At 38.3% G+C, this 27246-nt stretch overlaps 1 protein-coding gene, 1 long non-coding RNA gene, 1 other non-coding gene and 1 pseudogene across 3 annotated transcripts; all 4 read left to right on the forward strand.

Moving 5' to 3' along the window:
• The first annotated feature begins 310 nt into the window (after positions 1-310).
• LOC112193757 lies at positions 311-3728 on the forward strand. The gene is made up of 2 exons (XR_002934010.2): positions 311-524; positions 3339-3728. It is a non-coding gene; the product is annotated as an uncharacterized LOC112193757 (long non-coding RNA).
• Positions 3729-17583: 13855 nt separating this feature from the next.
• On the forward strand, positions 17584-19594 carry LOC112193980 (annotated as a pseudogene).
• A 3485-nt stretch (positions 19595-23079) lies between these two features.
• LOC112193981 (F-box/kelch-repeat protein At3g23880) lies at positions 23080-24707 on the forward strand. The gene is made up of 2 exons (XM_024334247.2): positions 23080-23316; positions 23413-24707. Exon 2 carries the CDS (start codon positions 23454-23456, stop codon positions 24660-24662), a length of 1209 nt encoding a protein of 402 aa, XP_024190015.1. The 5' UTR covers positions 23080-23316; positions 23413-23453; the 3' UTR covers positions 24663-24707.
• Positions 24708-26077: 1370 nt separating this feature from the next.
• On the forward strand, positions 26078-26187 carry LOC112195579. The gene has a single exon (XR_002934633.1). It is a non-coding gene; the product is annotated as a small nucleolar RNA R71 (small nucleolar RNA).
• The last annotated feature ends 1059 nt before the right edge of the window (positions 26188-27246 follow it).

A 27246-nucleotide genomic window follows, 5' to 3' on the forward strand; every position in this document is an offset into this window, starting at 1 on the left:
CTTTATTTTTTCCCGTTATTTGTAAGTTTCCACAAGTGTTGGTTTCTGAGGTTCAAGTCTTATGGATTTTATGTGATAGTCCGAGTGGAGGGTTCACCACTCGGACTATCACATAAAATGGATGGGATTGGATCCTTCAATTTACAATAAAGACCGGCCCGCTACTATTTAAAAATAGAGTAAGGCCCGGCCCGGCCCAAGCACGCTAACAATGGGCCGGGCCAATTGATGAGGCCTAAACCAGACACGCGTTCTCCTCCTCCTCCTTTACTCTACACGTACTCTTCCTTTTTGGTACCAATGTGTCTACTTTCTCATTGACAATCAACCAACTACTAGCTAATTACCAAGACAAAAGAGAGGAGAATTAACCGTGAGTTTTCATTGTTCAAGAATATGAAATTCTCCCTCTATATGGAGCTTCTTTCCATGACTGGATTTCTACGGTACAAGCTGGGTGTTTGCATTTGAGCTTGGTTTGGCTTTTGCTTGGTTCGTTTGGCTGCTGACATGTAAGATTTGAGGTAGGGAGGACAAAATTTTCTTTATAGCTTAGATTCTAATCTCGTATGTATTGGGTGTGATTGATATGAGATATTTTCTCTACGAATTCTTATGAGATTATGTTATGATTACAAATTGGCGGAACTTTGGTTGTTTTAGTACTAATACATATGTCTCTATGTAGAGTCTTACTTTGTTTTTTATCGGCAATTATATGTTGGGTAAACAAATTCTAAGTACCAAACGTCCTTACTTCTTATGATCATGATATCTTGGTTTGCTAAGTCCTGTTTGCAATCAGTAAAGGATTTTATTTAAAGGGTGATTTGTGGGACTGAATTCGAGCTTAACTTTGGAAAGTTTGGTTTGAAGTACATTTTTTTTTGTCTAAACTGTTCTAGTAAAATTTTGAAGCAAATGGGGTTTGTTTTTGGATTTAATTCCAATACATTTCCACTCCTTTTCATACAAGGATTTTAACAACCGATTTACTAATTTACTGTATGTTTAGACAATGATGTACCAAGTTGAGTTTTGATCGAATTCCTATGGTAAAAGTATTCTTCTTTGGAATGTTTGTGTAGTTTATGATATGAAATTCTGGAATGGTCAATCAGCATTATATTTGACGTTCTTACTACTTGTTTGTTTTGTTTCTTGGTCTTTGGACATTGCCATGGAACAAGCCTTTGAGCCATAATCTGCTGGAATTGTTCGAAGTATGAACATAAATTATAGTATTCTTTGTGTTTTCTTCTTACAAAGCTTTACGGTAAATAAAGCTGCATCATGTGTTTGCCTATTAAAAGTTGTTGCTCAAATGAAAAAGCTGTTTGAAACTAGCACTTGAGCCATACTTGCAGAAATTCTCTACTCTGTGCACAGCAAATTATATTCGCAATTTTACTCTTTTCCTTAAATGCTTTCTCGTATCAAGTTCTCAATTTGGTACATATGACGTTGTGTTTTAGTATGAAAAGTCTTATTTGAAATACACTCTTGTATCAAGTTCGTTGAAGCAAACTTGGAACCAAAACTTTCATTATTGGGCCTATATTAAAACAAAGTTCTTTTCTTTCTCTTTTCTACACCCTTTGAATGTTACGAATGATGTTTTGACTTACCTTGCACAACGTTTGAAACAAAGCTTCTCAAATTGTGGAATTTACTTGAATCAAAGTACGGGTAAACTTTTCCTTTGTTGTATCTCATCGAAGGTTTAGCTATGCCTATGGAAACCAACCATTACTTCAACATACACGGTTTATATGTTTACTGATTTGGCTTTTCATTAAATTTTCTATGGATTATTTACTTGAGATCAAATTTTACTCCCTGATCATGTCCCTTGTTATTCGCAAAATTCTACATCTTTGTTTCTTTTTCAGTTGGTATCTTTGCTCATCATTATATATATAGATAACTTGAGCATTTCGCTATAACACCAGAAAAGCTGATTTCTTTTACATATGCTTCTTGTTAGAGCCTCATTCCCTTCTCAATCTTCTATATAATCATGGTTGGTAGCTTTTATAAAGTAACCAATGTCTGTTGTCCTTGATTATTTCTTCTTGATCTTCAATATGTCATTTTGAATGATCAGTAATTCTCCAACTAGTAAAGGCTCTTGCTAATCGATCGTTTTCTTTTCCTGGTCTTTTGACATTGTTATGAAAGAAACTATATTGGTAGTCTTGTTCTCTCCTTCTAAAGCTTTGGTTGCTGCAACGATGCTATATATATATATTGATTCTGCATTGTTCAATCTTTCCTTGAAAATGCGGAAATTCCTTATAGAGGTTTGGGTCAAACATGAATTTAACCATCTTTTTCCGTTGTTGATTTACTGAAAACAAAGTCTTATTCTTTGAAATGCCTTACTTGCAGTCTTATGAATCCTATATATCTCCTTTTGCTAAAGGTCTGTCTATAGCAATGTTGATCAAGTGTTACTTTGAAACTCCAAGCTTATGTGTACTTACTGATTTGATCCTCACAAAAAGAACTTGATATATTAAAGTTCTGTGTCTTGAAAGAAAACAGATTTAAGCTAAAGTGCCATTTCTGGGCAGCTTCCTATTACAGTTTGAAAAGGGATTTCGAGTTCTTATTGAAAATCCTTTGAACGATCAGTTTGGTTTGGAGAAACAGAAAGGTTTCATGGAAAGAAGGGATTGAATTCTTAATGGTTTTTTTTGGTTAGGCCCGGGAAAAGTTAAGTAGGGATTGTGCCTCCGTAGGGTGAAAGACCCAAAACCTGATTAGGATCCGCTTGTACGGGGTGTGCTCGGTGGCCTTAATACGAGCAATGGGCTCTAACCAGGATTTTAAGGGTTTTGAGAATCCAAGTTTCAGTATTTCGGAAACAGTTTCTGTTCTGGAAAGTTATAGCCGAGAAAGAAAGGATTTCAGAGATTCCTAAAGAGTTCTTTGAAGAGAAAAAGGCTTTATGGTTTTTACGTTATTCCTATCTGAATTCAAATGAGTTTTCTTTATCTACTGGACTTGTTGTCAAGTGGTCTTTAATTACAGCCTTCTTCTCTTGTGGTTATTTATATCAAAGTGACTTATTCAAGTTGATAAATATTTGAGTATTGTTTCCTTGTCAATTTATATTACTTTGGATCTCTGGTTTTCTTTCACAAATGCAGCAGCAACTGTTGAGCTTTAACCTCAATTTGTAGTTATTTTTCTGATGCTAAAAAGTAATTAAAAGCATGTTTTCTGTCTTTCACTTTCTGGTGCATGCTGGGTTAGAAACTTAGTTATAAAAATTGTTTTGTCTTAGCTACTGAGCTTGTGAAGCTCATTCCCTATAGTCTTGTTGTTTTCAGGTAGTCCATGAGTGGACATTTAAGTGATATTCTGGAGCTTTCTTGAGTGGAAGATTGCTTGGTTTTACTTTGTGTTGGTGCGTTGGTCGTGCTTTATTTATTGATCAGATACATCTGTTCTCTTGGCTGGGATGCCTTGTCTTATTTGATTGGAGCTGTTTGACGTTGTGGTTATCAAGCTGCGAGGTGGTAGAATAGTTGGCTGGCTATGAAGTGATAACCTGGTGCAGCTTTCGATATTATAAGTGATGGATGATTTTGAAACTAAACTTGCTTGTACAAAGTGTAGTGCTATGTTAAAGTTGTGTTTCAAGCTTTGTACATATTCTTCTAGATCTTTGAAAAGGAAATATATTTGAACTTCATGAGATTTTTAATTCTCAAGTTCCATCATTGTTGCTAATAAAATGTTTCTTCCTCTAAAGACAACCCAACCAAAATTTTGGTGGTTACGTCTTTAGTTCCTTCTAAATGTCTTCAGGTTGGAAAAAAAAAAAAATTCTAGCAAACTTACATTTTCGACTTAATCCATCACTTTAATCATGCCTCAAGTTTGGGGTGTGACAAGTTTTGAGAACCTTTTTTGGGGAGCATTGGGATGGACAAAAGAAGCTTTCTACAAATTAGGTGGAAAGGAAACTACTGGGACAATATGAATATGTTGGTACAAACCCTGTTATATATAACACAAATATGTGGTAGAGTATTGCTCACAAGATAAATCTTCCATAGATTCGGGTAATGTCTTGATATCCAAGAATGAGATTCTTTGGGATTCAAATTTGCTCACCATTTTTATTTTGTGGTGATATCACCACTCAATTAAAACTTGCCACGTCATGTAGAATTAATTTAATACTTAAATTTATTTGTTTAATAAAACATTATGATTAACTATAATTATATTTTATAACACATGACAGTTTTATATTGAGTGGTGGTATCACCACCAAAGTATTGGTGGTGAGCAAATTTGAATCTGATTCTTTAAAGCAATGTCAATCACAATATTGTTGTATAATAAACCTACACACTAACCAATACCATTCGTGGCACTACTTTAGTACATATATTCTCTGAAGGAAGTGTGGGACTCTGGGTATATGTGGCTTGGGAGATAATAATATATTGGGACAAACAACAAAAGTTAAAAAAACTAGATGTTTCTTATTAGATGATAGGAACAGTTTTTTTTATTTTTAGAATGGATGATAGGAATAGTTAAATTATGTCAAACACGTACTAAGAGCAAGTTCACCTGTTGGGTCACAAGATCACCCACTATTCACTGCTTTTTAGTATTAATTTCACCCTCTCGGTCACGAGCACAGTGTATTTCGTGACCCAGAGAATGAAAATATACACTAAAAAACAGTGAATAGTAGGTGACCCGATGACTCAATGGGTGAACTTGCTCTAATGCCAATTGTTAACATTAGAGATTCGAGGGGTCTCTAGTTAGCTTTAGAGAGAGAGACGCACACACGAGAAGTATAGTGGTTCGTCTCTGCCTTAGCGGGAGACTACGTCCACTTGAATATTGTACTATGTGTGTTTGGGATTACAAAGTGTGTAATGGAGTGATGTTTGAGTGTGAGGAGAGTTCCTTTTATAGGTGAAGGAAACCATCTCCTTTACATTTTCTTAGATGTGAGATGTAGAAATCACTATTCTAGTCTATAAAGCATGTACCGTAGCGTAGCTTGAACGTAGGGCTACGGGATGCATGTCACGGTTGGGCCTCATCATGGCTTGTGGGTGTCCCAAAGAGGGTGTTACTTATGCTTGGTGATGTAGCAAATCCTCCATGCATAGTGAGAGGTATCTACAAGTCCCCGAAGTCCCCAAGTAAGAGAAGTTTCTTAGTTAGGGAGTTATAATCATGAAGTCATCAAGCATAAGTAACCGGGCGGCACAGAGCCCCTACAAGTCCCCGAACTCCATAAGCAAGAAGGGACTCGTTAACCTGCACAATAAAGACAAAATGACGCATATGGAGAATGCTTGTTGTATTCAGCAACGTATGTGAGTTGCACTGATATGCATTGGCATATAATGTACGAGGTGCATGATACTCGAGAACACATATAGTTGTGAGTAAACGGATTGCATATGATAAATCCGTGATGCGTGCAAGAAAACGAACGAGATCGAGTTTGACGAGGTTACACTTGGTGTAAGTCGCATGAGTGCCATGAAGGCAAGCGTTTGTAATTCGTGAATGATGAATATGCAAACGCTTGTGTTTGTTTGGTTGTCGCTCGTATTAATGGAACGCGAAAAGAATTCGATTTGTCGCGAGCGACAAATGGTAGAAAAATTCAATGTTCCATTAATGTGTATGATGTTGAGTGGATATGAGTGTAAAGGTTAGGAATGCCGGAAGGCAAGAGCGTGAAAGCTCGGGGGTGCCGGGAAGGCATAAGGGTTGCCGGGAAGGCGTGAGTGGGAAGCCCGAGGGTTTCAGGGAAGGCCTGAGCGGGAAGCTCGAGGGTTGCCTGGAAGGCATGAGAGGGAAGCTCGAGGGATGCTGAGAAGTCGTTAGCGGAAGCTCTGGGGTGCCGCGAAGGCGAGAGCGGGAAGCTCTGGGGTTGCTGGGAAGGCATGAGTGGGAAGCTCGGAGGTGCCATGAAGGCGAGAGCGGAAGCTTGTGAAAGGGAAGCTCGGGGGTGCCACAAAGACGAGAGCGGGAAGCTCTGGGGTTGCAGCGAAGGCATGAGTGGAAGCTGTGAGTTTCCGGGAAGGCATGAAAGGAAGCTCGGGGGTGCCACGAAGGCGAGTTGCCGCAAAGGCATGAGCGGAAAGCTCGAGTGTGCCGCTAAGGAGTGAGCGGAAGCTCGGGGTTGCGGCGAAGGCGTGAGCGAAAGCTCGATGATGCCGCTAAGGTGAGAACGTTAAAGCTCGGAGATGCCGCTGAGGCAGAGCGTGAAAGCTCAAGGATGCCGCTGAGGCATTAACGGGTAGCTCGAAGGTGATGCTGTGTGGCATGAGCATAACCGTTGCTAATTATGCTGGGCTGTATGTACAAGTCCCCGAAGTCCCCAGTCAAGGAGGGTTTTCAGCGGAGTTGACACCAAAGCGTGGCTTTGTGCCATATTGCGAGCATAATTAGTGCAAGAGCGTCATCCATCTAGAATTGGTCAGAGCGAACGCTTATGCCCTTTCGGGTGGGCCCCTGCTAGGCCCTTCAAGGACTCCCCAACTCCTGGCTATAGACCTCCGTATAGTCGAAAAATTGTTTGATAAGGGGAGCTGCGTATGAGCAATAGGTGTTAGGTAGTGAACCTAATCTTTGATACCCAAGCGTTGGGGGTTAATAGCCAGATCAATGGCTGCCGTGGGCTACGTTAACCGGTCCCTTTACTCTTTCTCGGAGGAGAAAAACTTGATTGCAATGCCGCGTAGCGGTCATTGTCATTATGAGGTGTTGCCTTACCGCTTGGCAGTTGGTCGTGAACCATAGACTAGTGGAGCCTTTAGACCCGTTTAGGTTTCCTTCCCGTGGGGAGGTTTTGACAAAATATGGTGGCCAAGAGGCTAGACAAAATATTTTACATATAGTGTACATGTAAACCTTGCTAATTGCATGGATAACAAATAAGTATGGCATAGTTAGTCTAAGTAAGCATCACATGTTTATTTAATTGAGTTACAATTAAATAGAAGCATGGCATAGTTGTATAGCATGTACTTGTAGTAAAGTTGCTAATAACATTTTGTATTTTTGTAGACATGCTTAAGGATCATGGGGACATGTTAAGGTATAGCGATAGTATGTAAGCTTAGTAGGTGTGCTACTAAAATTGACGCAAGTTGTAAGCATGCTTAAAGTCATGGAAGCATGTAAAAGCATATTAAGTGTGATATATTTGTAGGCATGCTTAAACGTAGTAAAAGCATGTAAAGGCATGACAATGTCTTTAATTGCAAGAGCGTAAAAGATAAGATATAGTTACTTATCTTATGCCGATTTGGAGCGAGTTGGAGTTGGAATTGATATAAGTACCCAAATCCTGTTGGAGTTGTCCAAGCATGACGCTGCATGTGATCGGTGAATGACCGCAAATAGTTTGTTTTGGTCCTGAATGCCGTGGGCAAGGCACGGGATTGCAACTGATGCTGGGATCCTCATACTCCGCTGGGATTAAAGCTCTGCTGGGATTGGACTCCGCTGGGATTGAAGATCCGCTAGGATTGAACTTCGCTGGGATTGCAACTGATGCTGGGATCCTCATACTCAGCTGGGATTGGACTCCTCTGGGATTGAAGCTCCGCTGGGATACTCACTCCACTGGGATTGCAACTGATGCTGGGATCCTTACTCCGCTGAGATTGAAGCTCTGCTGGGATTGGACTTCGCTGAGATTGCAACTGATGCTGGAATCCTCATACTCCGGTGGGATACTTACTTCGCTGGGATCCTCACTCGGTTGGGATTGAAGCTCCTCTGGGATTGGACTTCGCTGGGATTGCAACTGATGTTGGGATCCTCATACTCCACTGAGATTAAGCTCCGCTGGGATCTCACTCTGCTGGGATCTCACTCTGCTGGGATTGAAGCTCCCCTAGGAACCTCACTCCGCTGGGATCTCACTCCGTTGGGATTGAAGCTCCGCTGGGATCCTCATTTCGCTGGGATTGTAGCTCCGCTGGGATTGAGGCTCTGCTGGGATTGAACTCCGCTGGGATCCTCATTCCACTGGGCTTGCAGCTCCTAGCATGATGTTGTTGTGAGAGGCCAGTGTGTCTCTTGACTTCGGCGGGCCGCAGAAGGTTGGACACCCAGGTTGCTAAAGTTTTTTTTTTTTTTTTTGAGTGGTGCAGCGTTGACCAACCTTGATTGGTTTTGATTGAGCTCAAGTTTTGAGTGGGTGTTGCTTTGACTTCGTTTTGACTTGAAACCCTGCAACTTTGCAAGCATTGGGAACAAATTTATGTTTGACTTTTTTTTTGTTACCGCCAAAGATGAATAGCGGCGAATGTAAGGCTTGATTGAGAATACAAGGCAAGGAAGGCTGAGTGCTTCTAGCGCCAATGTTAACGTTAGAGATCCGAGGGGTCTCTAGTTAGCTTTAGAGAGAGAGACATACACACACGAGAAGTATAGTGGTTCGTCTCCGCCTTAGCAGGAGACTATGTCCATTTGAATATTGTACTTTGTGTGTTTGGGATTACAAAGTGTGTAATGGAGTGATGTTTAAGTGTGAGGAGAGTTCCTTTTATAGGTGAAGGAAGCCATCTCCTTTACATTTTCTTAGATGTGGGATGTAGAAATCACTATTCTAGTCTAGAAAGCATGTTTGTGAAGGCAACTTTGCAAGGCCGGGAAGATGGCTTGAACATAGGGCTACGGGATGCATGTCTCGGTTGGGCCTCACCATGGCTTGTGGGTGTCCCAAAGAGGGTGTTACTTATGCTTGGTGATGTAGCAAATCCTCCATACATAGTGAGAGGTATCTACACCAATAAAAGGAAAAATCTTCTAAAAAGATAGATCGGGAAACTCCCAATCAATAAAATATATTTAGAAAGAGCCAAAACATAAAATTTAGAAGTTAACGAGCTGGATTGAATCCCGCCACAATGCAATCAGGGATTAAATGTTTGAGTTAATATCAGATCTGGTGCAGAACCTAAGAATGGAGAGGGAATATATTTGGAACATGATAAAAAAAAAACTATAGGGTTATAGCTCTCCAAAACTCAAAAGTAGAATGATATCCAAGAAGACAAGCACAACAGATCATGAAGAAACTGCAGTAGTGGTAAGCAATTATATAATTCTATCTTCTGAAAAGTAGATCCTTCATTGTGAACACTACAATACTTGGTTATCTTCTAAAAATACAGTAATGGTAAATCATTGTCCGGTCTATATTCTGAAAAGTTGATCCCTTATTGTGAACACTGCAGTACTTAGTTATCTTCTAAAAATACAGTACTGGTAAATCATTGTCCGGTCTATATTCTGAAAATTAGATTCCTTATTGACTTATTGTGAACACTGCAGAACTTGGTTACCAATTGCTTTGTCCAAGATCCCATTAAAGGTTAATTGAAATCACTGTGAACACTAACTTATATTGAATCAAAGTTTGTTCTATCTAATTACATAAGGGATCTTCCCAGGGCTAATCAATTGTATTATTCTTTGTTAGTAAGCTATAAGGGAAAAGTAATTGGTCAATCTATAAGGATTCAGTGTTGTATACTGGTTGGTTCTTGGATTGTGATTAGAGGAAGCTGGTCTGAAAGTATAATCATGTATTGTTGGCTTATTTTGTTGCTTTGTGGCAGATGAGTAATCCAACCAAAATAAAGAAACAACTTTGACTTCAAATCCGGAATAAGAATCAGAGTTTCGTTTTCAATAAGGAATGATGAACAATAGTTATTTGAATGTGATTACATTCCCAGTGTGTTTTCTAGTTTTTGTAGTTATGCATATATATATATATATATATGTATTTTTTTTCAATTGGTTTATGAGAAGTCTAATTATAGAACTAGCAGTAGTTACTAAGTACGAAAGTAGTATTGCAGAACAAATTAGTTAGATGATATGCTAATTGCTGTATAATATAAGCACAACTAATGTGATAGGATCTCTCAAAATGCAAATGTGATATTCATAGGTGTCATCACTTATGGAGTTCAATACGGAGCCTCTAAGCAATGACAAAGAGACTGCTCAATCTTTGCTTGACATACAACAAACTAACAGAAGTAATGAGTTTCATAATATGGTTGCGATTGTGAATGAGTTTACGGATGGCTAGAACTCTGAAGCTAAAGAGGATGACAGCTTTAATTTGCGTGGAGCAAATAGGCCAAATTGGGCAAAAGGAGGAAATGTGGAATACTTGAAGTTCAATGATGAAGGGAAAGCTATGGAGCCAGAAGCAACTGTTGCAAGATGGCAACGATACATTGGCATGAAGACCACAGATCATAGGTTGTTTCAACTCAATGTCTTTGATTGGCGCGAATTCCATAAAGGAAAGAAACTAGATGAGGCATGGGATGCAATCAGGGTAATCATAATTACCTACTTAAGTGTTAGTTTATAATTTTAACTATGACATTCTGATTAGTTTAAAGTTTAATCATTTATAACTTCATAATCTAATAACATTTTTTGTATATGTGTAATATTAGAGAACTCTTGATTGGTCGGACCCCGAAACTCAAAGGAAGAGTGGGAGGATAAGGTTTGTGGTAGAGAGGAAGTTGAATGATCATTGGAAGACATTTAAGGCGAAACTTCGGAAAGTATGGTATACCCCAAATGTTGGCACTAAAGAGCGTTTTAAATGCAAAGATGGGAGGGTAAGTAAAATGCAATGGATTGCACTAGTTGACCATTGGGAAGATAAAAAGGAACATGTATGTCTATGGGATGCTTAATCTTTTGATATGGTTGTGTGATATTTGTCCCCAAACATGAACTTTACTGCTATAACTGTGCAGTAGTAGCAAGGACTGAATATATCTATGTTATATGAAATATACAAAAGTATGGGTAGTTTATAAACTACTTACTGTAATATATTGAACCTTGATGCAGTGGCGTTTTATTGTGAACAAGAAGAGTCGAGCAAAGCGTAGGACGATGCACACAACTGGCACAAAGACATTTGTAGAGATCAGGAACAAATATGTAGGTCATTATCATGTTATTGCATAGCCATACATATTGAATTAATATGCAAAGTGTTACATATAAGAGTCATTGGAGCTGCCATATATGAACTTAGTCACTCTAGCAGCAAAAGAGAACGAATTAAATTACGAGTATCTACTGTGAGAGAATGTACTAGTTGTGAGAGAATGTAAGTAGCAGGTCTTAATCTGTGGCAATGTAAAAGTATACATATATGGTGAAAATTTGAAAATAGCATGATATATAGTACCAAAACTTTGTATTACAAACGTATGCTGTATGAAAGAAAATTTTGGAGGGATGCTAAGACGAATGCACACGTACTAAGAATTTTAGCACTTGTACTACCAGTAGGAGGGCTTGGTTCAGTAAAAATTGGGGTTGTTATTTAAAGGTATTGTCCAGCTAACTAGCCTCAATGACTGAATAACGTTTGCTTATTTTGATCTTGAAATTTAATTGGTTTGTGATAAACTGGTTTATCTTATTTCATTTCTCAAGATATTTTTTGTATTGCCTCAAGTAGATTGTTATTGGTAATCATGTTATGAAGGACCTCTTTTATTCCAAGTTGTTTGGTTTCATAATTAATACTGATTACCATTTGTCTTATGTAATTGCTTGATTTTCAATTTTCACTTGCCTTGATCATGAAGTATCATACAGTACATTCTTTTAGCAATGTTATGCTCTTAAAACATGCAAGACCTTAATCACTATTTGCATACGAGCTAACTATTACTTGTTGCAACTTTCTTTTTTAGTGTTTCCAATGAAATATGAAGGGCTGTTGCAGGGTGTTATTTACTTGTCCTTCATGGTTCAACATTAATGGTCATATTTTTTTTTTATATTTGTTTTTCTTAATTAGATATTTAGATTCTTGGTTCAAATGTATGTAGAAAAAAGAAAATAGAGGTGTAAACCCAGACTGCTGCAAAATGTTTGAGCTTACCCATGTCCACGACTCTGAAAAACCTCATGAACCAAATTCTAAACAAGCTATTGTAAGCATCAAATGTGTCTTCTTCAGATATTATTTTCAAGTTCTTAAGTGTACTCAACATTGATATTGTACTTGCTGTGATAAGTTGTACCAATTGTTTGATATAGGCTTTAATGAAGGACAAGATTAACAAGATGAAGACTACATAGAGGGCATCCCAACTTCCAGAGGTTCTTAATGATTTTGAAATCAATGAAGTATATGCGTCTGTTCTTGGAAAAGAGACACGTGGAGTGGTGCGAGGATTTGGCATTGGAGTCGGACCAGAACAAGTTCCTGGTGTACTAGTGCAGAAAAGAGGTGTTCGTTTAGAGGTACAAGCACTTAGAGAACAACATGAGGCTGAGATTGAAATGATTCGGAAGGAGAGCGAAGAAAAGGAAGATAAGCTTAGGGAGCAAATGTACAAACAAACTGTGGCCACAAAAGATAAATTCAAAAATATGGAGATTGCAATGAAAAAACAGGAAGCTCTTATGATGGTGTTACTTGAGGCATATGAGTCAAGTGATATGCTTGCTGCAGCTTTAAGAATGAAGGGAGGTTCTCTCCAACCATCGATGAGCCACACTCAATCTTCATATGAGCAGAACTTGGACGATGTTTACATACCACAGTGCTCTGAAGAATTGTAGCAGCAAGTTACCACAAATTGAGGCACAGTACTTCAAGCTTCACCTTTTGGTTAGTAACAATTGTGCTTAAGGTCTTTGTGCTTTTGTTGTTTTGGACTTAATCTATGATCTCTCTAGTATATTGGTGGTAGCTACCTGATCATGGATTAGTGCGCAGAGGCTCTTAAGTTTAGCTTCATGGTTTCAATTTAGGTTTTGGATGTATATTTGTGAAGTCTAATTTAGTCTGTGTATAGTAGTACTGTTCAACTACTATTTGGACACTGGTAGTTTGTGTAATACCTAGGGTGGTTAATGTAATATAAAAGTATTAAATGAAGGATGTGGTACGTTTTTATTATTAAATTTGTTTTTTTTTTATATGTATTTTGAATGAAAGTCACGAACCAATTTGGTTTTGTGTCCAGAATGGAAAAGCTTTACAACAAATTCGGAATTAACCAACAAAAAAAGAAAATTAAATATATATATATATATATATATATTTACGGAACCCACCAGATGGTGTAATTAAATTAAAAAGAAGCAATTATCTTTAAATTGCTAGACACACACTTTCGTGGGTTAATCTTACATGGCCCACCTTTCTTATAAACTGATTGTAGCCGACGGATTGATAAAAACGTGACTGATGTAAACAAAGCAACTGGGCTACAGAGCACTGACCCAAGAAAATGTGGCTGTTGTGTGGCAACGGGTCATAGACACGGACATATGTGGCCTTTGGCCCAAACTTGTCACCAATTGTGTGTGTGGCTGTTGCCTATGATTGTAGTGGTGCTTCTTTCTGTGCTCTTGTTCACGCTCCCTGTTTTCCTTGTGGAGGTTCGCTAATGCCAGCTCATACATAGCGGTGAGATCTTGGCCTGGTGGGCGACTGCTGCCTGGTCGGGCCTCAGCTGCGGTTTGGGTCAATGGGACCTCGGGTTCCGAGCTGGGGTTGACCAGAGTGCTGAATAGTGCTCGGTTAATGTTAACCGCTGGGTTAATGTTAGCCGCGGGGTTGGTGGGATGGGGGTTGGCAGATTGATCTGCTTGCTCTTCAGTGTTTCCCCCGCTACTGTTAGTCATGGTGATTGTTGTGGTGGGATGGGCTTTTGTTCAGGGGTTCCCACAGACGGCGCCAATGTTAATATTTAAGATTGAGTAGTGGCCCAAGTCTTGGGTTAACACTGATCCGATGGGTGGATTGCTACTTATGTTGTGATCAGTACTTCCGCTACCTGTCAAGTAAAATACAAAGGGCGTCAGAGGGAGACCGAGTTGGGATATCTTCTCTTCTCCGATGCCTAAGTTAGTCAATGTATTTGTGTTGATAGAATAACAGTAGGTAAGTAGTAAATGCGTAATTAATGAGGAGAGAGGAGAGAACCTTTTATAGGTGGGGAAGAGGCTGATCACTTCCATGTTTTCGATGTGGGACTGATATGCTTCAGTTCCCAGCTTCTGATGCCATCTTGACGTGGCACGTGGCGACTCGTTGGTGATGATTTGGGGGTGAGCCGGGGATCGGGCGGTAGCCTGCTTGGCTGTGTTTCCGTAGGTCACTCCGCTAGCGGGAGTTGGTACTGTTGGCGGTAGCATGATCATGGAGCGTGGCTCATTAGAGCTAATGTTTAGCAAATGCTCATGTAAGTACAGATTCTTATCCCTAGAAGAGAGTAAATTTGGCACAAACAAATCCACTCGACGTCGTAATCTCAATCGATCTATCTCGTGAGACAAATCTGGATTATGGGTCCGTCCTAATAGAGACGATGTTGGGGGACACTCCAACATTTGAACCTACTCTCGATAATAGAGAAATCTCAGTAAATTTAGTGAGATTTGGAATAGGAATGAGATTATCATCGATGATATGTTTGTATTTACGGTAGCCACTGAAACTATAATAAGCGATGACATCGAACCTTGCTCCGTTGATGAATGTCAATGAAGAGACGACTGACTAAAATGGAAAGAAGCAATCTAGGTTGAATCAAATTCCTTGATAAAGAGAAAGTTGTTTTGGGCATGTTGTTCCTACACCTGTCCATGTTAAACTTGTATAATTTAAATGGGTATTTGTAAGGAAGCGTAATGAGAAAAATGAGATTGTGATGTACAAGTCTCATCTAGTGGCGCACAGATTTTCTCAAAGCCCTGTGATTGATTAAGAGGAGACGTATTCTCCCGTAATAGACGTCATAATATTCTGCTACCTTATCAGTTTGATATTTTTTTGAAAAACTGAATATGCAGTTTATGAATGTGGTCACAATTTACCTCTGTGCATGGGGATCATAATACAGAGATATACATGAAAGTTCCTGAATGACTTATGATACCTGATGCAAATAGTTTTAGACCACGGAACATGCTCTCCATTCGTTAAGGACGTTCACTTTATGGATTGATACAATCAAGATGGAATGGGTATAACCTTCTAAGTGAATATTTGATCGATGTGGGATATATGAATAATAAACTATGCCCATGCGTGTTTATTAAGGAAACAAGTTTCGGGTTTGCAATTGTGGCGGCCTACGTCAATGACATGAGTTTGATTGATACTCTTGAAGAGATCAAGAAAACCGTAAAACACCTGAACTCAGAATTTGAGATGAAATGCCTTAGGAGAACAAATTATTGTCTCGACTGGTGACTGAGCATAGTGCAGATGAAATTTCAGTCCATCAATTAAATTACATCCAGAAGATGTTAAGACACTTTAATGACGATAAAGCAAATTCTTCAGGCACACTCATGGTCGTCAGAAGTCTAGAAAGACTCGTATCATCCTGCAGATGATACAGAGAGATATTGGTGCAATGCCCAAGACCGGATATCTTATTCGATGTGAACTTGTTAGTTAGATATACCTCTGCGCCAACACGCGCCTTTATAAATGGCATAAAAGACAAATTTTCACTACTTTAAATGTATAATAAAAATGGTCTTATTTTATCCCTTTTCATCAAGGAATGGATCAAACTCCCTTTGATCCTCGGAATGATGTCTGCCTGTTAGATTTGCAGACACGGGTTATTTATGTAAACCCATCGAAGGCTTGTTCTCAAACTAGTTATGTCTTTACTATTAGGACAATAATATCTTGGAGGTATATAAAACAAACCTTGTTGCTACCTCTTCAAATCATGTTAACAGTCTAGCTCTTCACAAAGCATGTTCAAGGTATTAGTTTTATTTATCTAGTATGTAGTTTTCAAGGTACTCATTTGATCATCATGTACTTTTTTTTGTCCTTCGTCAGGGTTATTTTGTCCCACTAGATTTTGTTACCTGGCAAGTTTTTAATGAGGCACACACTACACCAATTTCGGAATCAGACAACACATATCAGACGACAGCAAACATTTTAACTGTCGTCTGATTTAATCAGACGACAGCAAGAAAAATTATGTCGTCTGAGTTTTTGAATCAGACAACAGTTTTTTCTTGGCTCTTGTGCAATAGCAGTTCAGACAATGGTTGATTTTTTTGATGTTGTCTGAATGAATTAATTCAGACAACAGTTATTATGTGATGTTGTCCAAGGTTCATTTATACAATGGTTGATTTTTTCTGTTGTCTGATTATTTTTAGTCACACAACTGTTATTAGGTGTCTGTTGTCTGATATCTTTTAAGTCAATGCTTGTTGAAAGATGTTGTCTGATTTGAGTGGTTCACACAATGCTTTTTAATTTGTCTGTTGTCACATGAGTTTCAGACAATGCACCTTATATTTGATGTCGTCTGAGTTTTAAATTTGTTTTTTCCGATACAATAGCTGACTTTTAGCTAGGGTTGATATATTGCTTTAACACTTCGACAAAAATCAAAAATTGAACTTTTTCCCTCCCCATTCGAAAAACACCCGAGCTCCCGCTTCTCTCTCTCAAAATCACTTTCGATCTCACCAACCCTCAGTCCTCAGTACTCTCAGCCATCTCTCTCTCTCTCTCACACCCAGTGACCAGTGACCGCCAACTCTCTCACGAATCCTCAGCTATCACTACTGGATCTCAATATACTCACTATCCTCAGCCCTCAATCCTCAGCCATCAGCTTATCTCAAATGGATTGCATCCAATCCAAGATCTAGAACAAAGAAGCCGTCCCACGATACAAGGATCGGAAGCGGTCTTGTACAGGTCCACCTGCCCAATTTGGCTTCAACCTCGGCTGTTGCAGGGCCTCCGTTCGATTCTCTCCCTCATCCACCTCGGCTGTTGCAGGGCCGCCGAACTCGGGGTTGGAGAGTCTGTCACTCTGTCCAGCAACCCGTCTCCGCCTCTCCCGCTCTCCGGTCTCCGAGTTCCACCTCCAGGCTCGAGGTATCTCACTATCTCCCTCTCCGTCTCCGTCTCCTACTCTTCTCCTCCTCGGCGAGTTGGCGACTGCTCCTCCCCTCCTCCAGTCCTCCTCTTCTTCTCTTCTGAAGTTCTGGCCTTCTGGGTTTCTGAATTCTAAAATTCTAATTTGTAATTTCCGGGTTCGATTGTTGAATTGTTGAAATGGGTTCCGGGTTCGATTTCGGATTTCCAGTTGAATCTCCTCCTCTCCGTCTGTGAGCTCCAGCGGTCCAGCCTCCAGGTATCTCTCTCACCCTCTCCTCCTTTCCAGTTGTTACTGATTACGGGAAGAACAGGAATCTGGGTATTGATTGTTCTTGGAACCATTAATATACGAGAAATTACTGGATACATGAAATTTTGAAGTTATTTTTCATTGGATTCTGTACTTCTGCAGTTTGTAATTGTCTCTTTGACTGGATGGGGTGCACTTATCTTTAGTGGATACAAGTTTTTCACCGGAGGCAAAGGCAAGAAGGAAGAGGTATGTCATGTTCTCCGGATCCATGGAATTTGAACCATTAATCACTTATTTTTTGTTAGGGTTATAGGCTGTCCATTTGTGTGTGAAAAGGTGTTGAAAAGGTGAAAAGGTGTCCATTTGTGTATGAAAAGGTGTTGAAGACGATGAAGAACGAAGAACAAGCTCGGTTTCTGTTTGGGATTTCGCTCTCTGATAGACCCAAATGGCAGCAATTCCTGCTTTGCTCTTCTGGGTTCTTCTTTGGTTATCTGGTTAATGGTGTCTGTGAGGTAAATTCACTCTCTTTGGTTTCAAGTTTTTTTTTCGGTTTGGTTCTGGGATTTTTTTTTGTTTTGGGTTAAATTTTCTTTTGTGTTTAGTTTCTTTTGAATCAAGCTAAGGGTTATGCTTTAGCTTCTGAGGAAGAAATCTTTTTGTTCCAAGAGATTTATGGTTTTTGTTTATTAGTTTTTTTTTTACTGTTTTGATTAAAGTTCTCAGATAATTTTAAAATGAGGTTTTGATCCTCTGTTTTGGCTTATGGGACCAATGGGTTTGATTATTTTATGAGTTTGCTTTTGGAGGAATCAAAGTAATAATTTTGAAGAATGAATGCAGCTCGTTGCACGTTCAGAGATGACTTGATTTTTCGTACACTCTGTATTTTTTTTTTAATTGCTGATTGAATCTTAACTTTTTGCTCCATTTTCAGGAATATGTGTATAACAGGCTACAATTCAGGTAATGGTTAACATCTGGGTATTTGGTTTTGGATTTGTGGAGTGTTTGGTTTTCGAATTCAATTAGGACCCTGCTTGTTTCAGATTCTGTTTCTGATGTGTTCCTTGCTGCAGTTATGGGTGGTACTTCACATTTGTACAAGGATTTATGTATCTATTTCTGATTATCTTCAAGGCTTTACCACCAAGCAAATGGTAAACCCATGGAAGACTTATGTGAAGCTATCTGCTGTGCTTATGGGCTCTCATGGACTTACCAAAGGCTCCTTGGCTTTTCTCAACTACCCTGCACAGCTAATGTTCAAATCAACAAAGGTAAGCAAATGCGATGTTAAAAAACTTTGTTTGTTTCTCTGAGGCAGCCAATTTTGACTCGATAATCATATCAAGTGGAAACAATTTCAGTGTAAAACAGAGAGGATTTGGAATTTGACTGCCTCTTAAGACACGTTTCTTTTTCCCTTTTCATATTTTTATTTTGTTTAGTATGGCCAGTTTGAGATTATTGTTCTTAATTTAGGGGAAAGAGTTTAAGTTGGTCTCTAGCTAAGTTTTTAGTGTCATTTGGATTCTGTTGGAATTTTTTATCTTTGGTATAGGACAAGAATAGTTTATAAATATCTATTTGGCTGTATATGTCAAACTACAGTTACTCTGCAGCCTCTCATGTTAACTTCATGATTTTGGTCCTTTTGGGGTTTCAGATTTTGCCTGTGATGATAATGGGAGCCTTCATACCAGGTTTGAGGCGGAAGTACCCACCTCATGAGTACGTTTCTGCAATCCTTCTGGTGGTGGGTCTGATCCTATTCACCTTAGCGGATGCACAAACGTCTCCCAACTTCAGCGTGATTGGTGTGGTGATGGTATCGGGTGCTCTAGTCATGGATTCGTTTTTGGGTAATTTGCAAGAAGCAATATTTACCAAGAATCCTGAAACCACACAGGTGATTCACATTGTCCGTGGGTGCTTAAAAGTGAATTAGATGCATGTTCATGGAAAAGCTGTGACTTCGGTTATAATGTTGTTCTCTATCTTATCTTATCCACAGATGGAGATGTTGTTTTGCTCTACAGTAGTTGGTCTACCTTTCTTGGTGCCACCAATGATTTTGACAGGAGAATTATTCAAAGCGTGGAGTTCATTTTCTCAGGTAACTTGCCAGTTACAAAATCTTTTGATTCCAGACTTGTTACATTCCTCGCAAGCCACACAGTTCACCTAACCTTTTGGTATTATGCAGCATCCATACGTATATGGTGTGTTAGTCTTTGAAGCCATGGCCACCTTTATTGGCCAAGTTTCTGTCCTTTCCCTCAATTATCTTTCTTGAATTTCTAATAGACTGTGATTGTTAGTATTCTTTATTTATGTGGCAGAATGATGGCTAAGTAGTCAGATTTCAATTTTGGGGTCCAGCCAATTTTGTGGTCAAAGTCTTTCAGTTATATCTCTTCTCAATATGTTCCAGCAATATATGAGCTATGAAGCAAGTTCTATTTGCACAAAGGAAGAGATTTCTTATTTGTAACAGAACTCTAATTTGCATTTGATTAATTGAACGCCTTTATCTCTAATATTTCTACAATCTCTTTACAGCTTCTTAAGATATATAATACTAATATATAATGTATTCACTCATCTCTACATTATTATATGCAGGTTCTTATCGAGGGTAAACAAAAAGATGTACTTAAAGCTGCCGGTGCATTGTTTTCACATATTTGTGAGGTTTAGGCAAGGTTAATGTGCATCACATTTATGGACAAGTATCGTGGGGGTTAATGTTGGGATAGAATGACTTTGTTGGATATATGGATGAATGTATCGAATCTTTACATAAATAAATGTGTTTTGGGTTGTCATTTGGATCCCATATATGCAGAATGTAGGTCTTTTGAATGTCTCTCGGACCATTCTATTCCAGCTAAAAACTATTGTCCAATAATTGATCATCATAAAATGCCTAACAAAAACTGTTGTATGAGTCATCTAACTATAATACTTTAAGGACTAAAAGAACGAGAAAGCCATTGTCCAGCAAAACAACAAACAATGTTTTTTTTAAGAAATCTATAGTATCAATAATAGATAGACAATGGGATTTGCAAGTACATATTGTCTGATCAAGCCTTCAGACAACAGCAAGCATATAAGCCCCTGTTGTCTGGCACAGCCTTCAGACAACAGTAAGTATATAAGCTGCTGTTGTTCTTCGTGGTATTCAGACAACAGACATGATAGTAGCTGCTGTTGTACTAAACTTTATCAGACAACAGTAAGTATATAAGCTGCTGTTGTTCTTCGTGGTATTCAGACAACAGACATGATAGTAGCTGCTGTTGTACTAAACTTTATCAGACGACAGTTTTCTGGTATTGTCTGATTATGTATCAGACGGCATTGAGATAGACAGCAGCAATGCCTATAATCAGACGACAGTGAAAAACTGTCGTCTGATTGAAAAATTGGTGTAGTGACACCTTTAATATGGTCACCCTACTCATAATTGCATCTTGAAGATGCATTATTCGACATATATGCATTTGCTCATCTTTTCCCTTCCACCATGGGTTTGCCCCACTGGGTTTACAGGGTAAGGTTTTGGTGTAGCAACTATTGTGCATTTATCTCCCATGGACTCACAGCTTATGGTTTAGATAAGACTACTTCACCGAAATTCGGGGTTCTGATTACTACCCTACATGTGTATTGTGCTCTTTTTCTTGTTCAGTAAGGATTGTTTTTGTCCCACAGGGTTTTTATTACTTGGCAAATTTTTTGACGAGGCAACACTAAATCACACAGCATAGAAACTAATTAATGACAAAGAATACCCAAAGAGGAGTGTTGTAAATAGTTATTATTTAGTGGACATTCTTGTAATTAGCCAACTAGGAATATTATTGTAATTTTATACCCTAATCCCATCGCTATAAAAGGAGGGTTCTCTACTTAATAAGATACACTTCATTCTCTGCGTCATTTCTCTTCTCCCAAACTCTCTTACTTTATGTTTTACAATAGTTTTGATATTATAAAAATTCATTTTACCTCCTAGTAAACTTCAGTTTCTGGCTCCACCACTACAAACACGTGTCACAATATAAGGCTCTATTGACTTAACAATCTGGTCCTGCATCTATCTTCGTGGTCGCATGAAGATTTGAAATATCATTTCTCATGGTTTGTTGAAATCATATAATCAAATTCCAGATTGTTTTTCTTTAACAAATAAAAGATAGTGGAAGATGGTATACATTATCTTTTGCTAGCTTCTTGCATGCACGGCAGGTAAAAAAAAAAAAAGGTCCGTTGTAATAGATAGAGATTACAAATGCAGATTTTTTTTAAGTTTTGATATTATAAATTATTTTGCGCCCTAGTAAACTTAAATTTCTGGATCCACCACTGTGGACACATGTCACAATCTAAGCCTCTATTGACTTAACAATCTAGTCCTGCATCTATCTTCGTGGTCGTCTGAAGTATTGAAATATCATTTCCCATGGTTCTTGATACCATATAATCAAATTACAGATTGTTTTTCTTTAACAAATAAAAGATACAGGAAGATGGTATGGTATGTTAACATTTCTCATACATCAACTATTTTTATCCCTCTAAGGACTCATGTTATCACTTTGAGGACTAATATTACTATTTTCAGGACTCATTTGGTAAACTAAGGGGGGTGTATTCAATTCATATTTTAAAAGACTTTGTTTGAGTTTTTAGAATCCATGGATTTACTTAATCCACAGATTGTTTAAATTCTATATGGACTCTGATTGATTTTAATGGATTGATTTACTAGTATTTGTTTAGATTTTACAAATCCTTATGATGTTTTTGGTAGGTTATTTTTTTTTCTTCTTCTTTAATTAAGCAATGGATGTATGGATCCAACTATAATGCTATATCAATGACAAGAAAGTATGACAATCTCCCATTCTTTATGTTGTGTATAATGATATATGAACAATAAGAGAAAACTAACGAGTCAAAATGTTACGCAAAAAATAAGGTAGTAAACTAATGACATAATTTTTTTCATATCTAATTTACAAAAGAATCATGTGTGTATGTATCATCTTAATAATACCATTTAAAGTCATGAGCTTCATTAGCTAGAGCTATAGTGATAAAAATAAAATAACAAATTATTAGATGAGAGCAAAGGCAGAGGAAGATAGTGGGAAAATAGGTCTAAAAAACAAAATGGATGAGTGTCACCTATTGAGACCTGCTTTTTATTTATTTATTTATTTTGGTGAAGAGGTTCTTCATTTTTTTGAGTGAGAAAGAATCCATCAAAATCTTTTGGGAAGTGGTTGGATTGTTTTTGAGTTCTGATATGTATAAAAAGCACTATAAAATCCTCCAAAATCCAGCATTTAATGAAATCCTTAAAAATTCATATACTTTTGAATATCAGCAGATTTGAATGGATAATTTTAAATCTTAATTGAATACATCAAGATTTTAAAGGACTATTTAAAATCTCAGTTGAATACCCATAGACTTCTAAAATACAAAAAAATCTTGTAGACTCTTAATTGAATACACCCCCCTAAGAAAATTTACCACTTTAAGGACTCATGTTACCACTTTGAGGACTAATATTACTATTTTGAGGACTCATGTGGTAACTAAGAAAATTTACCACTTTAAGGACTGATGTTACTACTTTTAGGACTAATATTACTATTTTGAAGACTCATTTGACCACTTTTAAGGCAATTGTATGCATGTCATACGTTAACACATTGTAGAATTTTCCAAAATGGTGTACATTATCTTTTGCTAGTTTCTTGCATGCAGGGCAAGTAGAAGAAAAAGATGTGGCGAAGGATCCAAGTTGAGTATAGGGGCTGAGAGAGAAACTAGGGGATCGGACAGTTCCGTCCCTCTCTTTCCATTGAGACAATGAAAGAGTTCAGCTTCCCATAATCCCTGTTAATAATAAAAACAAATAAAGGAGAATTTTCCCTAATTCTGTGCCAGATATTTGTCTCTATGGTGAGTAAAGCTATGAAATAATTGAAGGAAATTCATTCTTCTTCTTAAAATTATATCATGTAGTGGTGCCCCAACAATCTATAACTGTTCTTGGCTCCCCATTTCCACCAAGGTGAGTCTCTCACCCATCTTCATGGTACCATTTCATTTTAAATGATGCAATTTCATATTGTAATGTGCTTTTGCTTGATGAATATTTATACGATAGCTGAGAGGTACAAGAACCAGAAACAAAGGGGGACAGCAAAAATGGCAGAGTTTTGCAAAATGCCAGAAGAGATGGTGGTGCCAATCCTATCACGGTTGCTTCCGAAATCTCTAATGCGATTCAAGTGCATCCACAAGTCATGGCATTCTCTGATCAATAGTCCCCAGTTCATATCCAAGCATCTTCACTTTCACAACAACTTGTCTTCCTCCACTACCATCCTCTTAAAGCGTCCTGTAATGCGCAGAACCGATACTTTGAATGAGAAGATTGTTTGTTCGTTCCTTAATCTTCACAATGCAAATGATGGTGATGAGGATAACCTTCATTATGATATCAAGGACCTCGAATTTCAGCCTTCAATGGGTTTAAATACTAGGGGACAATTTATTGAAATACCTAATGAATATTATTATAATTGTGCATATATTATAGGTCAATGTGATGGGATATTTTGTCTAACTCTTTATGCTGCAAAAGACCTTGTTTTGTACAATCCAGCAATCAAAGAATTCAAGTTTCTTCCTGAGTCATGCCTTCAAGATAAGAATATAGGTTCTGTGGGATTTGGCTATGATCCCAAGTCTGAAGATTACATACTCGTTAGCGTTGTAAGTTATGGGCATGGGGAGCAATATTACAATGATGATCGTCTCGTTATTGATCCTATGAGAGCAGAAGTTTACACAATGAGTACCGATTGTTGGAGAGAGATCAAGATTCACAATCTGGAAACCGAAACTACGTTTTTTTGGCCTAGACATTTCCAAGTGTACTTTAAGGGTAATTGTTACTGGTTGGCACATGAAAAAAGGAAGGAATTCATCACTTTGTATGACAGACTTGAGGAGTACTACATTTGGGAAGCAATTGTTTGTTTTGACACCGCCAATCGGATTTTTCATAATATATTGGTTCCAGATTGCTTGTACGAATTCCCAATGCATGACTTGGACCTTGCAGTATGGCACGATTCCATTGCTCTTTTTGGCTTTTATCGCGGTGGAAGTCGACCCTTTGAGATCTGGGTGATGGATAACTTCGATGGTCTCAACTCTTCATGGGTAAAACAGCTATCCGTTGACATTGCGAAATCTCCTATACCGTTGGCACTTTGGGAAAGGAATAAGATTCTTTTGGTTTTCACACATACACAAATAGCTTTGTACAGCTTTGTAACTGAAACATATCAGTATTTACCACTTTATGGTGCGAGTTTTTTCAGGCTTTTCCTTATGTGGATAGTATAGTTCCAGTCAAGAGGTAATAACCTATACCTATATATATATATATATATATAGAGAGAGAGAGAGAGAGAGAGAGAGAGAGAGAGAGAGAGAGAGAGAGAGAGAGAGAGAGAGAGAGAGAGAGAGAGAGAGAGAGAGAGAGAGAGAGAGAGAGGAATCAAATCTGTGTTGATATCTTGATTATAGTTTGAAGGACGCGCAGTATTGAATTCAAATTGCGAGCTACATCTGTATCATGACTATATGCTAGTATGCTAATATGGATTCACGTTAGACATTCTTGCCAAACGAAAACTATATATCACTGAACATGCACTGAATATCACACACACACATATAGAGGTTGTGAAGAGTACGTCCGCAACCCAGAAAAAGTGCGGATGTACGGGATTTCTCCACGATCAAGCTCAGACGGAGGCGCGCCTCTTGCCGGACGGAGGCTAACGACATCCTAGATCAGTTTGCAGTGAAGACGAAGGCCAAAGAGATCGAGGTCGAAGGTCTGGGCAGCGTGGTTGACTGCAAAGTGGTAGTCCGATCAAGGTCGACTGGAAAGTGGTAGCCGGCGAGTCCACCCGACTGCAAACTAGTCTGGGATGTCCAGTGGGTTCGTCCGGCAACCGCAGCGCAGCCATCACCACCTTCTCAACACTGAAGAGGGACGTCCGCACTTTTTCTGGGTTGGGGACGTCCTCTTCAGAACAGGCCTATATATATATATATATATATATATATGTGGTTCAATTAATGCACGTAAATCTGTTATGTTTTGTAAAACTGATGATCTCTTTCCCGTCTTACAAATTTGTGTTCTAAGCCACAGCTCAGTTCATGCAAGAAAACTAGTACGGCACCAGCAAAAAAAAAACGACAAACTAAACCAATAGTTATTTCCATACTTTGGCTTAATTTCCACAGCAAAACATGTTTTCCACACATAATGTGTCGTCATCGGGTGTCAAAAGTATCTGATCACAGGCCATTGGTTTTTGAGATTAATTTTCACTCAATTACAATGGGTGGCTTCCAAGATTAAGAAACGGCGTGGCTTTCAATTTCAGAAGGCGTGGCCTTAAGATAAGAGTAATGCCAGGGAGGTGCGGTGGCTTTGGTATCTAATGTTGTGAAACTGAATGAGCAAACATAGAATCGAAGGGTCAATTAACACACAACTATATTAATCAATATTAACGTACATTAACTAGTTACACAAAGGTTTAGACAAATTACCAGCTTCATTGGTGGTTGACATGGTGAGTAGCAACAGGATGATCAAGCACAACGTACTACACAGCTACAAGAATGGCCTAGCCTTCTCCTCTTCTCTGATTGCAAGTTTCTTCAATGGGGCAGGACTGAATACTTGTTGCATACAGAGCAATCCATTATAGAAAGACTCACAAAAGAGCCACTTTGCAAGTCCATGATGAGGGCATTCCAACTCAATATCCTTGAAACGCTCTCATGCATTATAAAAGTCTCATTATCCTCTTGAAAGAACTTGGTCAAGCATCCCACATCTAAGTGGTCCGATCATGTGGATAGTAGGCATTCAAGAAGACTCTTTGCATATCAACCCAAGAGAGAATGCATCTTAGTTTAGCCTTATGAAGCCATGTGTGTACTTAATCCTTCAAAGAAAATGGGAACAACTGAAGCTTCAATCCCTTCAAAGTTAATCCTCCCAAGTCATCGTCGAACATATGACATCAAACTCAATTATGTGACAATATGGTCTCTTGCTAGCCATGCCATGGAAAGTAGGTAGAATAGACAACATTGTAGGCTTGATCTTGAAGTTGACATTTGTCAGAAGAAGCACAGTGTGAGATGGAGCATTTATAATGCTGGGACATGAATAATGGCTCAATGGAAGCTCCTCCTCATCTTGTGGTACTTGATGAACTTGACCCATGTCACCCATATCTACTACTAGAATATGAGACCTAAAAGGTGCTCAGAAGCGATGTCTTGGTCTCCTAACTTTCCTTTTGTTGGTCTTCCTCTAGGTAGTCTTTGCAAAACACAACCACTTCTCAAATTAATAGGTAGTTAGTAACATGTCACTCATACACCTACAAAGAATCAATATGAATTAATTGAGTATCTCAACAACAAATTAGATACAAGATAAGCACCAATTCAACCAACAATAAATTGACATATAATTAGAGGGCTGAGAAGAGAAAGAAAAACAACAAGTAGCATTAAAATGACTAAACTAACAAAATAACAATGAAAATTCAAATTGGAAAGTAAACAACCAGCAAAGAAACAAGAAAAAAAAACTAAATAAAAGTATGCTATAAGTGACCCTAAATATCATGTTACTAAGGGATTAAGATCTGAAGACCCTAATCCCTGGCAACGTTCGGTGCTATTGAATTGGTTCATATACTCACAAGTGCACGAATCGTATCAAGTAAGAGAAATATTCACACCTTAGTTATCATACCTTGGAAATTAGAGGTTGGACCTAACCATGAAAATCGACACCAGGACAACTCAAAAGCATACAATTAAAAATAATGTAAAATATTCACATAAGGCACCAAGCATTGGAAATACTTTGCTTAGATCATGATAT

The sequence above is a fragment of the Rosa chinensis genome, chromosome 3 (genome assembly GCF_002994745.2).
Source record: "Rosa chinensis cultivar Old Blush chromosome 3, RchiOBHm-V2, whole genome shotgun sequence".
Classification (NCBI taxonomy): Eukaryota; Viridiplantae; Streptophyta; class Magnoliopsida; order Rosales; family Rosaceae; genus Rosa; species Rosa chinensis.

Bases quoted from the DNA above. Each gene is read 5' to 3' on its own strand.
- LOC112193981 (XM_024334247.2), top strand. From the start codon at position 23,454: ATGGCAGAGTTTTGCAAAATGCCAGAAGAGATGGTGGTGCCAATCCTA.